The following is an 18,652-nucleotide window of genomic DNA, read 5'->3' as shown; positions in this document are numbered from 1 at the left end:
TTGTATATTAAAAGAATGTGTCCTAATTTGTAAGAAATGAATTCAGGATGGAAATTTTATAAACTTTCCAGGTCAATTTTTTGTTTTTTTGTTTATACAGTTAGAAACAAAATAGAACATTTTTTTCAAAAATAGCTAATTTTGTTTAAGGTAGTTTTATTACTTGTACTATTGTGAAATCCACAATTTTTTTTACAGGCTAAGAATAGGGCTTACTATTAAATCTGAAAGTTTCAGAAATTTAGATCGTTAAGAACGCAAGATAATGCCAAATTTCGTCATTTTGACGTAAATTGATCAAAATTGAGAACTTTGGTATTAATTATCTCGAGTTCTAAACAGTCAAAATTTCTGAAATTTTCAGATTTAATAGTAAGCCCTATTTTCTGGGTTAAATTTTGCCGAAAGGGGTTTTACAATATTTCAAGCAAAGGAACTACCTTAAGTTGTACAAAATAGTATATGGAAGTCTTCCACTTATTTACGCTAAAACGGATTAAATACTTACTAAATTAGAGGTCGAAGTTTGAACTGACAACTACTTATCAACAAGAAAGTCTAGTCACAAAATAAATGCCGTAGCTAAATGTTCCCGGCTTCCAAATGAGATTTACAAATTTGTGGTCCAGAATTTTTATTAAGAAAAATTACCTTTGAGTATAAAAATTTTCCATTCTAAATTTGTTTCTATAAAATTAGTACTGAGTTAAACTTTATAGGTACATGACCACTACTATAGTTGCTCTAGCTAGATTCAAGGACTCCATTTACTAACTATTTCTTAAGTCGGAGTTACTAATTCAATATAATAACTCTGGCTAAAATATACCATGTAAACATTGCCTCTGAATTTAACTAGATTAACTCCAGAGATACTAGTCATATTCTTTGGGTGGCATTAAATTGACAAAATCGTCAATTTGTCACCAATTTTTTGCGCAATGGGTATAAAAAATACTGAAAAATGTCCATTGCGCAAACTATGGTAACAAGTTGGCGATTTCGTCAATTTGACGCCACCCAAAGAACATCATCAAACTAATTTTTACTACGAATGCTTAATAAAGTAATTTCCGTTTTGATGTTAGAAATAATCCCACAAATTAAATTTTTTTTCTGATCACAAAAATACAAAAGTATCAAGAAAACCATAACTCATAATTTTGTTAATAACACAACATTTTCATTTAAAAATGTATTTTGTTAATAGCAAATTAAAAAATAATGTCATTAATTTGCAAATTGCTAGTATTACATAATAATTAATTGCACGTTGAATAGTTTATTATTAATTAATACTAATTAATAATAGTTAATAAATCACAGTTATAACTTCTTAATACATTAGTTTTTATGTTTAATTTTTAAAATATTTTGTATTATTTTCAAAATTGATGAAAATAATATTTTTAATTTGATTTTGTTTTGAATTTTTGATTCCAGGTTTTTTTTTTTTTTTTTTAATTTTAATGATAATTTATTATTACTGAACATTTTTTTCTTGATAATTAATTTTCTTAATTTTTAATTAACCATAAAGTTTAATTTTTCCTTTTTTGAAAATTAACAAAATTTAAATTAAATTCATAAAAATTTTATGTCATATTCAATTAAAAAAATGTATCTCATTCAGATTTAGAATTCGAATTATGAATAGTATAAACTTTTTCAACTTTTCTTCCTTTTAAAACAATTGAGTCATTTTTATATACTTTACGTGCATAATTCGGTGTAATAGCTTGGTACACATTTTTGCGCCTTTTTTAATGCACGAAAAGTGTGTAATTTTTTTTTAAATTAATAAATGACAGAGGCTTTAATATTACACACTTTTCAGCCATTAAAGTTACTACATCGAATTAAACAAGTAAAAGTAACATATTTGAATTTAGAATGGGGTAATCGAATGCGTTATATTTAAAAGAAAAATTATATAGGTAAACGAGTTTTGCGTTGAAGCGGATTTAGGCTTAGACCCATGAGACCCGCCAAGGGCGACGACAGTTAAAAAATTTTATGTTATTTGTCCGAGAAAGGCGCCAAATGACGTCTTATATGGTTAAGACGGCCCTGACAAACTCGCCACTGGTTTTGCGAAAGCAATTTTAAAAATCCTACAATTAACAGTTTTAATTGACTTTTTGAATATTAATCAGAAAATGCGAATTTTTTTTAACCTTTAAAACTAAAAATTCTCAATTTTCAAACGATAATTAAACCCTATGGCCAGTATGAATTTTTCCGGATGCTTATTCGATTACCAATATCAATATCTCTCTTTTAAAAATTAACTCCTTTTAACATCAGAGTATACTTTTCTAATATCGAATTCTAGATAATTCATTTAATGTGGCTGAGAGTTTTATGCGCATGATTCAATGTATTCGTATGCTTATTTTGTGAATGTTTTTATGATCAATGTGAATTTTTTTTATAAAAAAATGTTTTCAGCTTTAAAATTGTTTTCTAATCTATCCCAGTCAAAGGTATACTGGGATATTTTTTCATGTTTTAACAACCAAACAAATGATTATTACATACTATATGTCACACGAGTTTTAACTTACACAAAAAGCTTACGTTGGTGTATTTCTTAACGCTCTCCACTGTTTTTCATATGGTCCAATAAATCCAATTTTTTTTTCTGTAAAAATTTTCACTATTTGTAGAAAAATAATATAACGGAAACATTAGCGGCTGTTTTCCGGCAAAAAAGATACGAAAAATGTTTTAAATGTACCGATGTTTGCTGAAACTACAGCAAGACAGTTGATTTTATTTTCTACTTCTTTTCTATTTGGAAAGCACATATCCGATTGACTTACTAAGTTTCGTATATTCACTTTATGGGTATATTCTGGAAATGAAAGTAAACCTAATACAAAAGGCTAGAAAATCTTTCTGAAATTAGGACAGGTCTGCAAAATCTCTTTTAACACTATTTCTTTACTTTCGCAAGAAATAGTGACGATTCAAATTTCTGAGGAATGATTATCTGATCATGTCCGGATGATATGCCACCCGAGCAGACTATCTAAATTAATAGCTCCCAAAATATCTTAAAAAAAATGCTTTTCTGAATCAAACTTCTCATTTTATTTGGAAGATTGACTGTTTCATCAAATAATTTGTAAACTTTGCTATCGGTAAATAATTATGTTCGTATCATATGAAAAAATTTTTTGAGCTTTGGGAATACATTAAAGTATTCATGCATTAATGTTAGTTAATTCACCTTAAAAATATTTATTACTTTGCATTACAAAATCAAATTTCAATATTTTTTGTTTTCAATAACAATTACAGCAAGCGGTTGAAGAAAAATACCGTTTATGTGATGACACGCTAACAAAACTATTAGCATGGATTTCACAAATTGAAAGTAAATTAGCGTCCCAAGATGTTGTTAAAGAATATGAAGAAGAATTGCGTAATCAAATTAATATAATGAAACAAATTAAAGATGATTTAGATGTACATAATCGTCAAATTGCCCAATGTGGTGATCAGGTTAGTCATTTTTTTTCTTTATTCATTTCTGAGCTAAATAAAATTATGAGATTTAAAGTCTGGTCACAAGTTAGTAAGTTGTCATTGCTGCGCCATGTTTAGGTAAAAATATATCTTATAGTGAGAGCAAATTAGATTTTATACCTCACTAAAAATGGCGATCTTACAATGTATCTAGGCTCTGGTTTCAATTCCTTTAACTTGGACTTTATATTATAATGTATTTTAAGATTTTCTGGATTCAAGTGTACAAAAAAATTCATTTGTATAGGTACGGCAATTAGTATTAACAGCTGGTGATATATTAAGCAAAGATGAAATTACATCACTAGAGAAGAACGGTCGATCATTGAAACAACGCTACGACCGTGCATGCGATCGTACAGAAGGATTATTACGTCGTTTATCATCTGCACGTGATGAATTAAGCAAATTCCGAAGTGATTTGAACGTGTTCTCCGATTGGTTATCACGTGCAAGACGTACACTCGAAGATAAAGAACGGTCATTATCCGATTTGGGTAAACTAAGTTCAAGCGCTGATAGCACTCGTGAATTTGTATCCGATGTCATTGCACATAAGGCAGATTTACGGTTCATTACAATGGCAGCACAAAAATTCGTTGATGAATCGAAAGAATATCTTACCGTTCTCAACGATTTCCGTACATCATTACCAGAACGATTACCACATGTTAAACCATTATCGTCACAAGATTCACCTGTATCAAACGATTTATCGGTTGTTACTCAACAATATCGTGATCTACTTAATCGCACCAACGCATTATCAGATCGTTTATCTGGTGTTGGTGGTAAACAACGCGACTATAGTGATGCTGTCGATAAAGCACGTAGATGGTTACGAGAAGTTGAACCTAAAGTACTTAAAGTTTTATCCGAACCAGTTGGTGCTGAACCAAAACTTGTGGAAGAACAATTAAATCGTGCTAAGACCTTAAATAACGAATTCCTTGCACAAGGACGTTTGATTGATAATGCCAAACATGCAGTATCCAGTTTATTACGCTCACTCGAAGGACAATTATCACCTACAGAAATCGCACAGTTGGAACAACCTGTTATCGAATTGGAAGATAAATATAAACAATTGGGCGATGCCTTAGCAGAAAAATGCCAAGAACTAGATACAGCATTGGTACAATCACAGGGTGTTCAAGATGCGTTGGATGGCCTTGTCAATTGGTTGAATCAAGCTGAAAATCAATTTAAAACTATTCATCGCCCTGCGTCATTAAATAAGGAACGTTTGGAGGAACAAATTCGTGAACAACGTTTGTTACAAGCAGATATCGATTCACATAGACCAAGTGTTGATTCCATTACAAAAACAGCACATGAATTAATATCGAATGCTAGTAATGCTCGTGTTGCAAAGAAAATTGAACAAAAATTACATGATGTTAAATCACGTTTTGATAAATTATTGGATAAATCAATAAAACGTGGTGATGCTTTAGAAGAAGTACATGTACAACTTTCACAATTTACCGTACAAGTTAATCATTTCGAACAATGGTATGTATCCATTTTGGATATTGTGGAGTCACGTGATTTAATTAAATTATCCGTGAACGATTATACAATAAAAATGCAAGAATTATGTAATCGACGTGATGATAAACGTAATGAATTTGAAGATACTGTTCTGAAAGGACGTAATCTAGTTGGGAAGAAAGATGTCACTGATACTGTACCTGTTAGGGATAAAATTAAGGTGAGTAATTTAATTTTGGAAAAAAATTTCGTTGTTCGTTAATATAATAATAATATAATGTGATTTATTTTTTTCAGTCTCTTGAATCACAGTGGAAAGATCTTAATACCTTACTGGATGAGAAACAAAAATTATCCAAACAACGTTCTGAACAGTTATCTGCCTATGAAAAATTACGTGATCAAATATTTGAATGGTTAACTGTTACTGAAAATAAAGTATCACGTTTAGAAGTGATTGCAATCGATATTGATTTATTAAAACGTCAAAATGAAGAATTAAAACCAATTATTAAAGAATATCGTGATTATGGTGTGAATATTGATAAAGTTAACGAATTGGGAAGTATTTATGATGCGTTGTTACGAGGCGAACGTCCAGATTCACCAAGTAGACGTCGTAGTCAAGCTTATAGTCCAACAAAACGTACAAGTGTTGCTGCCAGTCCTTGTAAGTAACAAATCAATCAAGCTAACTTTCTTACCCTGCAGAAAACATCTCATAATCTCGTAGAAAAAAGTTATTATTTTAAAATAATTATAAGAAATAACTGATTATCTAAATTACAAATGAAAGTCTTTCTAATTAAATTTTTTTGTGTTGAATAAATATCCATCCCTTTATCGGTCAAATCTAGCGATAAGGCAACCATTAATATCTATTTGTTTTTTTTAATTTTTAGTACGTCGCTTATCACAAGACGGTAGATCACCATCACCAACTAAAGGCTACCAATTAACGTCACCGGTTTCACCAGGGGGTTCAAGTGGATTCAGTTCACGGCGATCAAGTCAAGATGGTTTCCATCTTGATGAATTATCACCAGTTCAACAACAACTTGCTGACATTAACAACCGCTACAGTTTACTTGGTGTCCGACTTACCGATCGTCAAAATGAAATTGATGCGATCCGTGATGAATTACGTAAACATTTAGATTCATTAAAAACATTATCTAGTTTCTTGGAAAAAGTTCAACGACAAATGCCGAAAGAATTTGTTCCAAATACAAAAGAAGAAGCTGACAAAACCAATAAAGTTTATAAGACAATATTGGAAGAAATGTACGAAAAACAATCCTTGTTGGACTCAACCAAATCTCAAGTTCGTGATTTATTAAGACGTAAACCAAGTGCAATCGGTTCAGATCGATTAAATGACGAATTAGAAGATGTAATATCATTATGGAAGAGCTTAAATGATAAATGTAAAGATCGTATCCGGTTTATGGATGATATTAAAGATTTCCACGATACCCATGATGGTTTGAATTCATGGCTAACAGCTAAAGACCGTATGTTAACTGTGCTTGGACCGATTTCTAGTGATTCACGTATGGTACAATCACAAGTACAACAAGTACAAGTGTTACGTGAAGAATTCCGTGGACAACAACCACAATTACAACATCTTAATGATATCGGCGATAGCGTTCTATCAAGCTTAATTCCAAACACTCCAGATCAACATAAAATTGCTAATAAATTACAAACAATCCAACAAAAATGGGCTGATTTACTTGCACGCCTCGAAGAACGGGCAGAATCACTTGGTGCCGCCGCTGATACATCACGTGAATTTGATGCAGGTCTTGCACGATTACGTGATGCTTTACAAGCAATCAGTGATAATTTGGATGATATTTCTTTGGATAAAGATCCAGAAGAACAATTACATAAAATTGAAAATCTTGAACGACAATTGGAAGGCCAACGTCCATTATTGGCTGATGCTGAAGCAACCGGTGCTCAATTGTGTGATGTTCTTAGTGATCCAGCCTCACGAGCTGAAATTCAAGCGAAATTAGCAGCCGTTGGCCGCCAATATAATACCTTACAGAAGAAATTGGATCATCGCAAAGCTGAAATTGAAGGATCGTTACGCGATGGACGACAATTTGAAGCATCTTGCGCACGTACATTGGGATGGCTTTCAGATGAGCTTGGTGCTCTTACTGATCGATTATTAATATCCGCCGATCGTGAAACACTCCAACAACAAGTTGATCATCATGAACCAGTTTATCGCGATGTTATGGCACGCGAACACGAAGTTATTATGCTATTAAATAAAGGTCGTGATATTTTAGCACGATCCAAAACACCAACCACAGGTGATTCTACACGATCGCTACAACGAGACATCGATAAAATCCAACAACATTGGGATAAATTGAAGAAGGAAACTGTTGATCGTCACACACGATTACAAACATGCTTAGAACATTGTCGTAAATATTATAAAGCTCAAGAAACATTCTTACCATGGTTACGTCAAGCTGAAGATAAACTTGATTCATTACGCCCTTCATCATTCAAACGCAAACATATGGAGCAAAGATTACGTGAATTACAACAATTCCGTAACGATGTATGGAAAAAATCTGGAGAATATGAAAATAATAAAATGTTAGGTGATACATTCCTATCGGCTTGTGATATCGATAAGGACATAGTTAAGAATGAATTAACAAACTTGAAACAACGTTGGGATAAATTGAATAACGATTTACTTGAACGAACTCAATCGTTGGAAGACACATCACGACGATTAGGTGACTTTAATGAAAGTCTTCGCGATCTTCAACACAATATTCAACGATGTGAAGATCGTTTAGCATCACACGATGCTCTTGGAGGTGCTGCTAAAGATCCTAAACTATTGGAGCGTATTAAACAATTACGTGAAGAAGTTTCAGGTTTGAAGAAACCATTATTGACAGTACGACAATCAGCACAAGATTTAACAAACGAAGCCGGTGAACATGGAGTTGATGCCACACATTTATTAGATGAAGTTGATGCTCTTGGTGATCGTATTGAAGATTTACAAGGTAAATTGGAAGACAGGTGTAGCGAACTACAAAGTGCAGCAACAGCTGTTACACAATTCAATGACAAAGTTAAAGGATTATCTCACGATTTATCAAGCTTAGAAAATGATTTAGATGCAATGAAACCACCTGGTCGTGACATTAAAACTGTACGTAATCAACAAGATGATATTGCACAATTTATTAATAAAATCGCACGAGCTGCTGACGATGTGAATGATGCAATTCGTGATGGTGAGGTTCTAGTTGATAACGGTTTTGCTCCAGATACGGTACAAACACGCCAACAAGTAGACACACTTAATCGTCAAATACAAAAATTAGATGATCGTGCGAAAAAACGTGAAAATGATTTACAAGCTACTTTGGATAGATTACAATCATTCTACGAAGCACATGGTGGAGTTTTGGATGATATCCAAGATGCTAGTGATCAATTGCGAAAATTCAAACCGGTTGGTTCAGAAGTGGAACAAATTCGTTCCCAACAAGAAGATTTCCGTATATTCCGTACTCATACTGTGGAACCATTATCACAAAATGTCGATGAGTGTAATCGTTTAGGTCAATCATTGATTCAATCAGCTTCAGCTGGAGTAAATACAAGTGCTTTAGAAAAAGATCTAGAAAAAATGAATGAGAAATGGAATGATCTTAAAGGGCGTATGAATGAAAGAGAACGTCGTTTAGATGTTGCCTTGTTACAATCTGGTAAATTCCAAGAAGCTTTAGATGGCCTCGCACAATGGTTAACTGACACCGAAGAGATGGTTGCAAATCAAAAACCACCATCCGCCGATTATAAGGTTGTTAAAGCACAATTACAAGAACAGAAATTCCTTAAAAAGATGCTTCTTGATCGACAAAATTCCATGTCATCTCTATTTACTATGGGTAATGAAATAGCCCAAGGTGCTGATCCTGCTGAAAGGAAGGCAATTGAAAAACAATTGAAAGAATTAATGGGTAGATTTGATAAGTTAACAACGGGTGCTCAACAACGAACATTAGATTTAGAACAAGCAATGCATGTTGCCAAGAAATTCCATGACAAATTAATTCCACTTCAAGAATGGCTTGACAAAACAGAGAAAACAATCAAAGATATGGAATTGGTACCTACAGATGAAGAAAAAATACAACAACGGATTCGTGAACATGAAGTTGTTCATGATGATATTTTATGTAAGAAACCAGAATTCTCTGATTTAACAGAAATTGCATCCAATCTGATGGAACTTGTTGGCGAAGACGAAGCTCTTGGCTTAGGAGAAAAATTACAAATTGCCACCGATCGTTACACAGCTTTAGTTCAAGCTAGTGACAATGTTGGACAATTATTAACTGCCAGTCGTCAAGGTTTACGACATTTAGTTCTCACTTATCAAGATTTAGTTGGATGGATGGACGCAATGGAAGACCGATTAGGTCGTTACCGTGTTTTGGCTGTTCATACCGATAGATTATTAGAGCAAATGGATGATTTAGCTGATTTAACGGAGGAAATATCTACACGCCAATCGGCTGTTGATGGAACTGTCGATTCAGGATTAGAGTTAATGAAACATATTTCCTCTGATGAAGCTCTTCAGCTTAAAGATAAACTTGATTCATTACAACGGCGTTTTAATGATCTAACATCAAGAGGTGTTGACTTATTAAAACATGCCCAAGAAGCTTTGCCTCTTGTCGAACAATTCCACAACGCTCATAATCGTTTGGTTGATTGGATGCTTCCAGCTGAAGGTATTTTACAACATGGAGATCCACGAGAAGATGATATTGCTCGTTTGGAACTTGACATTCAAGAATTACGACCAGTTCTTGATACAATTAATTTAATTGGACCAAAACTATGTCAAATATCACCGGGTGAAGGTGCTGCCACCATCGAAAGCATTGTTACACGAGATAATCGTCGTTTTGATGCAATTGTTGAACAAATCCAACGTAAAGCTGAACGTATTAATTTGAGTAAACAACGTTCCATGGAAGTTACGGGTGATATTGATGAACTTCTTGAATGGTTCCGCGAAGTTGATTCACAATTACGTGAATCTGACCCGCCAAGTGCTGAACCAGATTTAATTCGATTACAGCTTAAAGAACATCGTGCATTGAATGACGATATTTCATCACAGAAAGGTCGTGTTCGCGATGTATTGTCCACAGCGAAAAAAGTTTTGCGCGAAACATCACCTACAGAAGACACTTCAATCCTTCGTGAGAAGATGGAAGATTTGCGTGAAATGATGGACTTGGTGTCTGGTTTAAGTTCTGATCGACTTGGTATCTTGGAACAAGCCTTACCATTGGCTGAACACTTCCGTGAAACACATGTTGGTTTGTCAGCATGGTTGGATGACATTGAACAACAAGTCACAATGTTGGCTATGCCCGCATTACGACCAGATTTAATTGCTCAACAACAAGATCGTAACGAAATGTTCTTACAATCAATTAATGAACATAAACCTTTGGTTGAAAAATTAAACAAAACTGGTGAAGCTTTAATTAAATTATGCAACGAAGAAGATGGTATTAAGATTCAAGAACTTCTAGATCAAGATAACGAACGTTATAATGCCATTAAAATTGAATTACGTGAACGACAACAAGCTTTGGAAGATGCTTTACAAGAATCTAGTCAATTCAGTGATAAATTGGAAGGAATGCTCCGAGCATTATCAAACACGGCTGATCAAGTAAAATCAGCTGATCCAATATCAGCAAATGTACCCAAAATTGAAGATCAAATCAATGAAAACGATGCACTTATTGGTGACTTAAATAAACGTGAGGAAGCTTATGCAGCAGTTAAGAAAGCTGCAAGTGATGTCCTAAATAAAGCTGGAAATCGTCAAGGTGATCCCGCTATTAAAGATATTAAGAAGAAATTAGAAAAATTGAATAACTTATGGCAAGATGTCCAAAAAGCTACAACAGATCGTGGTCGTACACTTGACGATGCTTTGGAAGCAGCGAAAAAGTTCTGGAAACAATTACATCATGTTATGGCCGTATTAAAAGATTTGCAAGATTCATTAAGTTCACAAGAACCACCAGCGGTTGAACCAAGTAAAATTCAAGAACAACAAGTGGCCTTACAGGAAATTCGTCAAGAAATTGATCAAACTAAACCAGAAGTGGATAGTGTTCGTGAATCTGGACGTATATTAATGAAATTAGTTGGTGAACCAGATAAACCTGAAGTCAAAAAACATATTGAAGATTTGGATAGTGCGTGGCATAATATTACAGCTTTATATGCTAAACGTGAAGAGAATTTGATTGATGCCATGGAGAAGGCCATGGAATTCCATGAAACTTTACAGGTAAATGATCATCTACTTAAAAACATAATTTTATTACATTCTAAATAATTTGTACATACTTCCATACATAAATTCGTAGTTTAATTGTAAAAGTGGTTCGAAACATCAAAAATCGTGGGTTCGATCCCGACCACATATTTATATTTTTCATGTCAGTTTTCATTTGTTATCAAGTATTTGATTTCTTTATTACAGAATCTAGTGGAGTTCTTATCAAAAGCAGAAGATCGTTTCTCAAAAATGGGTCCACTTGGAACCGATATTGATGCAGTTAAAAAACAAATTGGTCAATTAAAAGACTTCAAAACTGATGTTGATCCACATATGGTTAAAGTAGAAGCTTTGAACAGGTCAGTTATTGATTTTTTTTGTCATATTTTAAATTGTAAATTTTTATAAATATAATTTGTTGGTTTTTCTTCTATTTTTTCTTTTATAAAATGTAATAATGGAAAACTGAAAACAAAATATGAATTCATTATTACATTTCTCAAAGTTAATATTTTGTAGTGATACTAAAAATTCTTTTTACATGCCTTTATTTTTGGGGTGTTGGTTTTTATGGATTTTCTCTTCTCAACACATACTTGGCTGAATTTGTTCTCTAATATTTGACGAATAGAAGTTTATCCAGGCAAGAACAAACAAGCAATTTTTTTTAATTGCTTTAGAATTATTTGTGATTTTTTTATGTGTTGCTTCGTTTTGAAAACGAATTGCATGTTTATTTTGTTTTGTCTGCTTCATCGTCGTGAAATTATGCTGGAATTGAAAAAAATCTCATGTTGACAATCATCGAAAAATTATGTTGCTTTTTTTTCGCTTTGTAGAAAAAACCTTTAATACAAATATAAACCAATTTAAAATGGAAATGTAGCATTTTCCGGAAAGAGTTTCTACTTTGACAAGTTACAAATTTATCAAAATTTGTGACATTTATTTGGACGCTTATAATACCCATTCGTTTCATCACTTTTTAGTTTTTAGACACTTTTCCATCGATCATCCCAACAATCACATTACATTCTTAAAAATTTTATTCGAAATTGGCAGCATTCATAAACACATTTTTTGGGATTGTATTTGACATTAGCATGTGACCTTAATTCTAAAATGGATAATTTTTAGCACGAATAATTCGCCCAATAAGAGATAATAGGCTATAAGCGTGCCAAATTAAAATATTGTTTGTATTAAAGGAATATTTTTGCTTTACAGGAATAAAGTTATAAAATGGTGTTTTTTTATTTTTGAATGCTTGCACATTTATGTCTTAGTTCAGTAAAAATTATGACCTTAAATAATATTAAATGTTTTTTCACAATAGGCAAGCTCAAGAATTAACCGAACGTACTTCAGCTGATCAAGCAGCTGCAATCAAAGAACCACTCTCAGCTGTAAATCGAAGATGGGACACATTACTAAAAGCAATGGTTGAACGTCAACGTCAACTTGAAAATGCTTTATTACGTCTTGGACAATTCCAACATGCACTTAGTGAATTACTTGTCTGGATCGGTAAAACTGATCAAACACTTGATGAATTGAAACCAATATTGGGTGATCCACAAGTTTTAGAAATTGAGTTAGCCAAGCTTAAAGTGCTAATCAACGATATTCAAGCTCATCAAACATCAGTGGAAACATTAAATGATGCTGGTCGTCAAATTATTGAAAGTGGAAAGGGTACAGATGAAGCTTCTACCACACAAGATAAATTATCAACATTAAATAGACAATGGAGAGATTTGGTACAAAAAGCATCCGATCGCCAACGTGAATTAGAATCAGCATTAAAGGATGCACACTTATTCCATGCCGAAATCCAAGACTTACTTAGTTGGTTGGCAGATATTGACGGTGTGATAGCCGCCAGTAAACCAGTTGGTGGTCTACCAGAAACTGCATCCGAGCAACTTGAACGCTTTATGGAAATTTATAACGAACTTGAACAGAATCGTCCTAAAGTTGAAACTGTTTTACAACAGGGACAAGAATATCTGAAAAAATCACAAGCTAACACTGCCATGAATCTTGCACAAAATCTAAAAACGTTGAAACAACGATGGGAGAACACAACAGCACGTGCCAATGATAAGAAGATCAAATTAGAAATTGCATTAAAAGAAGCCACCGAATTCCACGATGCATTACAAGCATTTGTTGATTGGTTAACTAATGCTGAAAAGGTATTATCAAATCTGAAACCAGTTTCACGTGTTATGGAAACTATTTTAACCCAAATTGAAGAACATAAAACATTCCAAAAAGATGTGGGTGTACATCGTGAAACAATGCTTAATTTAGACAAAAAAGGAACTCACTTGAAATATTTCAGTCAAAAACAAGATGTAATTTTAATTAAAAATCTGTTGATTAGTGTTCAACATCGTTGGGAACGTGTTGTAGCAAAATCCGCTGAACGTACCCGCGCACTAGATCATGGATACAAAGAAGCTAGAGAATTCCATGATTCATGGTTGGGCCTAATGAATTGGTTAACAGACACAGAAAAATCATTGGACGAATTAAATGCTGAAATTGGTGTGAATGATCCTGAAAAGATTAAGCAACGTATTAATAAACATCGTGAATTCCAACGTGCTTTAAGCTCGAAACAAAGCAATTACGATACAACAATGAAGCTTGGTAAACAATTGAAAGAGAAAGCTCCAAAAACAGATGAAGCGCAGTTAAAACAACAATTAATTGAATTGAAAAACAAATGGACATCTGTTTGTTCTAAATCTGTTGACCGTCAACGAAAATTGGAAGAAGCTTTACTTTACTCAGGACAATTCAAAGATGCAATTCAAGCACTTTTGGATTGGTTACATAAAGTTGAAAAACAATTAGCCGAAGATGGACCATTACATGGTGACTTGGATACGGTAATTTCGCTTGTTGATCAACACAAACACTTTGAACAAGATTTACAAAATCGTGCCGCTCAAATGGAATCAGTCACTCGTACTGGTCGTGAACTTGAGGCAAAAGCTAATACAAGTGATGCTACCCAAATTCGTACGCAACTATCACAATTAAATGGTTTATGGGATCGTGTTACTTCATTAACACAAAGAAAATCAGAAAAATTGGAAGATGCGCTAAAGGAGGCTGAACGTTTACATAAATCTGTACATATGTTATTGGAATGGTTATCAGACGCTGAAATGCGTTTGCGATTTGCTGGACCACTACCAGATGATGAACAAGATTCTAAGAATCAATTATCTGAACATGAAAGTTTCTTACGTGAATTAGCTGAAAAGGAAATGGAAAAAGATTCAACAATTGCTTTAGCCCAACGTATTCTTGCCAAAGCTCATCCTGATGCTGTTTCAGTGATTAAACATTGGATAACAATTATTCAAAGTCGATGGGAAGAAGTGTCGACATGGGCAAAACAACGGCAACAACGATTGTCTCAACATATGCAAGGTACGTCATATTTCACAAACTCAAGTTATTTTCGGTTATTTATACTAAAAATCCCGCACTCACTATCAAAATCTATTGATAATCTTAAGTAAAAGTTTATTGATGAAATGAGACTTAACTGAGCATTAATAAATTTAATTTTTTTTAAAAGGGCTCAAAGATTTAGATGATACCTTAGAAGAATTACTCGCATGGTTACAAGGCTTAGAAAATACATTAACTCAATTAGAAGCCGAAGAATTGCCAGATGAAATACCACCATTACAAGTACTCATATCAGATCATCAAGAATTTATGGAAAACACAAGTACACGACAACCAGAAGTGGATCGTGTTTGTAAAGCACGTCAAATTAAACCACAAAGTAAAGAATCCTCACCCCGAAAACTATCTAAACCCAAAACAGGAGTCAGGTTTGTTACATATGTTTTTTAATTTTTTGTAAATTTATTAAAGTAGAAATTTTTTTGAAATATTAGATCCACCCCCCACAACCCATAGAAATATCACTTTTTTGTATTTTCACCTTAAACGCATGATGTATTTCTTAGAATTGTAACTAAATATCTCAAATCTATAGCATAATTTATTTGAGTCACTCTAAAAATTTTGTAAATCACAGCTTTATTTGTGTGTAATTTCACCATTATTCGTATTTTTCCGTATTGTAGAGGTTCACAGCATGATTTGCAAAGAGAAACATCACCCGATTTATATGGATCTTTGGATAGAAAACAAAGGTGGGTTTTATCCGATGTATTTCATTATATTTTTATTTAATACTTATCCACACTTTCAATAGTTTATCTTCCAAACTCAAAGGTTGTTTTATGACTCAAAAATTTAATTATTTCATTATTTTTAGACCTTAGATCAATTTTCATAGAATTTCGTGTACCTATTTGTAAACTAGACACACTTTCCTTCGTTTTTTCGGTTCGATGAGATCAAAGATATGAAGAATTTAACGTTCAATGCTAGTCGAATTTTGGCTAATCTTCTATGGATTTTTTTTCTCTCGAATTTGTTTTTAGATTGAATTTCAGTTTATTTAATCTCTTTTAATTTCTAGTCCCATTTTCGAAATGCTTAACTTCTAACTGTCAGTTTGAAAATGTCTATATTAGAAAAAACATGTCATGTTTTAAATTATTAAAATATTAAAATAAATTACAAGTGGACTAAGTAACGAAAATTGGAAGTTTTTTCTTCAAATCCTAAAAAAATAAAATACAATTTTGTTTGCTTTTGGGATATAATTTTTAAATTTGGTTGATTTTTGTTTAAGTTTATGTAAGAGTTAAGAGACATTATTCCCAAGACGATTCATAAAACAACCTACTAAATGTTTTGCACAAATGCACAATACTTCTCCCTCTTTTTCCTTCTATTTATTTTTTACCCTTTTCTTCCCTGTGTGAACAGTATATTTATTTCATGAGTTTTTAATTTTACATTCGTTACTAAAAAAAACATGATTCATAAAAAAACATATCATTTGCTTTAATTTTTATTAATTTTGTGTGTGCATTTACATTTTTGTTTGTTAATATAGCTTAAAGGGTTCACGTGATCATTTGGCTGTCAATAGGAAAGGAAGGTATTGTATTCATTTTCATTATGTCATTTAAATTAATAGAAAATGTTTGATTAGTCATATTACCAATCATTTATCAAATTTCAATGTTTTGGTGGAATTCTCAGATAATCAATCATGACGAATCATGGTTCATTCATCAATCATAGAAATACTCGAACGAGAGCTAAAATATCTGTCTTTATATAAAATAATAATTATTAAGTAAACAAAAAAAGGCCAATCAAAATTATTTTAGCTCTTGTTAAGAATATACTTGTTTGAACTATCGAAAAAAACGAAATCTTGATAATTGATTTAATAGTTAGTAGGATTGTTCATCAAAAATGAAACTCGAAACGAAAATGAATATTTTTTTATAAAATTGATGAATTGAAGTTGAATTTTTGATCCACTTTCTTATGGAAATATATCGAATTGAATAAACAAACTTTATTAGAGCAGTATTTTTTTATAGTATTATTTACTTCATTAATTTACGCAAAATCATATTTTGCGGCGCAAATAGTTGAAGTATTTTGAAATTTTAGCTAACTGCATTGAGGTTTCCGAAAGTAATATAAAAATAAATGTACAGAAATTTACTCTACGTAATAACTTTTCATATTTTTAAATAGCCTTTGTATCCAAATCTGAATCTAATTTTTTCTAAAATTGTTTTAATTTTTGTAACTAAAATAAAATTGTACAAAAAAATCAAAATATTTTCGGAAACTCAGCATATTTGAGAGTAGATTTAAAAATTTTTTATTAATGAAATATTTTCAAGCGTGATAAAACTTTTATCAAAAATTCTAAGCTAAGAAAAGATTTTTATTATTATTTAATTATTAGTATTGTCCGCTTCATCTTCATGTGGAATATAGGGAATGGCAAAACCTAAATCGCCGTCTAGTATTCATCTATCCATAATTTAACGAAGAGCTCAATCAGATTAACAATTTGTTTACTCGAACTGACTTCCAAAGTCAGTCAAATCATTTGGTCATCATTTTTCATTATCCATGTTTATTTAGAAGATCATATTGGTCGTAAATGTTTAAAGGAGTTTATTACACCTTCTTTTATTGGAAGTTGATACTTCTGTAAATTATATCACGCTTGAAAATTACCATTTAGTTTGTACAAATTTGTAATTACAATAATATTTAGGCTGTAGATATTTTTAGAATAGATTTTTTTATTGATTTCGTAACTAACGTTAGTGATAACAAAAAAAAATGTTGCTCAAATTATTTTGAGCAAAACTTTACTACATTACAATTTTTTGTTATATATTTTTATTTGTATTTTGTTATGGTGTGTGTTTTTGCATGAACAACAACAATAGCCGTTCAAGTCCAAGTCGCGATTTCGGTGGTGCTTATGATGGTTTGCCACATTATGGGCCACGATTTGCCCCTCGAGGAAGGTTAGCTAATTATTAGTTACATCTTTTCTTTCTCTCTTTTTTTTCGTATTCTCATTAAAAAATTAATTTTTAATATTAATGTAATCTATTTTTCTAAATTAAATAGCAAGGGAACTGAACCTGAATTCCGTAGTCCAAGAGTCAAACTACTTTGGGATAAATGGCGTCATGTTTGGTTTATGGCATGGGAACGACAAAAACGTTTACATGATAAACTTATGTATCTACAAGAACTTGAAAAAGTTCGTAACTTCTCATGGGAAGAATGGAGAAAGAGGGTTAGTTTTTATAACAAATTTTTGGTGCGATTTAAGCATTTATTTTTATTCTTTCGTTTTTAGTTCTTGAAATTCATGAATCATAAGAAATCAAGATTAACAGATTTATTCAGGAAAATGGACAAAGATAATAATGGTTTAATTCCTCGAGAAGATTTCATTGATGGAATTATTAAAACTAGTGAGTGTTTCGTAAATATTCATCAAATAGAACACATTATACATTTAATACTACTTTTTAGAATTCGACACATCACGCTTAGAAATGAATGCTGTTGCTGATTTATTCGATAGAAATAATTGTGGTTTAATTGACTGGAAAGAATTTATTGCAAGATTACGTCCTGATTGGGAAGACCGTAAACCTCCAACGGATGCTGACAAAATTCACGATGAAGTTAAACGTTTGGTTATGTTATGTACTTGTCGACAGAAATTCCGTGTATTCCAAGTTGGTGAAGGCAAATATAGGGTTAGTTTACTTAAATTTGTATTGAAACACAATATTG

General features: G+C 32.2%; 1 protein-coding gene across 15 annotated transcripts in view; it reads left to right on the top strand.

Moving 5' to 3' along the window:
- LOC123299653 (dystonin) overlaps window positions 1–18,652 on the top strand; it is a 171,856-nt gene that overhangs the window by 138,198 nt on the left and 15,006 nt on the right. For 10 of the 15 annotated variants that reach the window (XM_044882010.1, XM_044882042.1, XM_044881946.1 and 7 more), the window contains 14 exons: window positions 3,307–3,510; window positions 3,782–5,248; window positions 5,326–5,698; window positions 5,931–11,416; window positions 11,612–11,766; window positions 12,039–12,050; window positions 12,744–14,857; window positions 15,009–15,270; window positions 15,529–15,597; window positions 16,413–16,457; window positions 17,785–17,865; window positions 17,972–18,143; window positions 18,207–18,324; window positions 18,386–18,615. In XM_044882010.1, coding sequence (XP_044737945.1) covers window positions 3,307–3,510; window positions 3,782–5,248; window positions 5,326–5,698; window positions 5,931–11,416; window positions 11,612–11,766; window positions 12,039–12,050; window positions 12,744–14,857; window positions 15,009–15,270; window positions 15,529–15,597; window positions 16,413–16,457; window positions 17,785–17,865; window positions 17,972–18,143; window positions 18,207–18,324; window positions 18,386–18,615 — 10,788 coding nt within the window. The remainder of the gene's footprint in view (window positions 1–3,306; window positions 3,511–3,781; window positions 5,249–5,325; window positions 5,699–5,930; window positions 11,417–11,611; window positions 11,767–12,038; window positions 12,051–12,743; window positions 14,858–15,008; window positions 15,271–15,528; window positions 15,598–16,412; window positions 16,458–17,784; window positions 17,866–17,971; window positions 18,144–18,206; window positions 18,325–18,385; window positions 18,616–18,652) is intronic. The other 5 variants (XM_044882051.1, XM_044881953.1, XM_044881961.1 and 2 more) reach the window with 4 other exon arrangements.

This window comes from Chrysoperla carnea, chromosome 1 (assembly GCF_905475395.1).
Source record: "Chrysoperla carnea chromosome 1, inChrCarn1.1, whole genome shotgun sequence".
NCBI classification, from domain to species: domain Eukaryota; kingdom Metazoa; phylum Arthropoda; class Insecta; order Neuroptera; family Chrysopidae; genus Chrysoperla; species Chrysoperla carnea.
The sequence above is the reverse complement of the archived record's forward strand: the minus strand, read 5'-3'. Positions and strand labels throughout refer to the sequence as shown.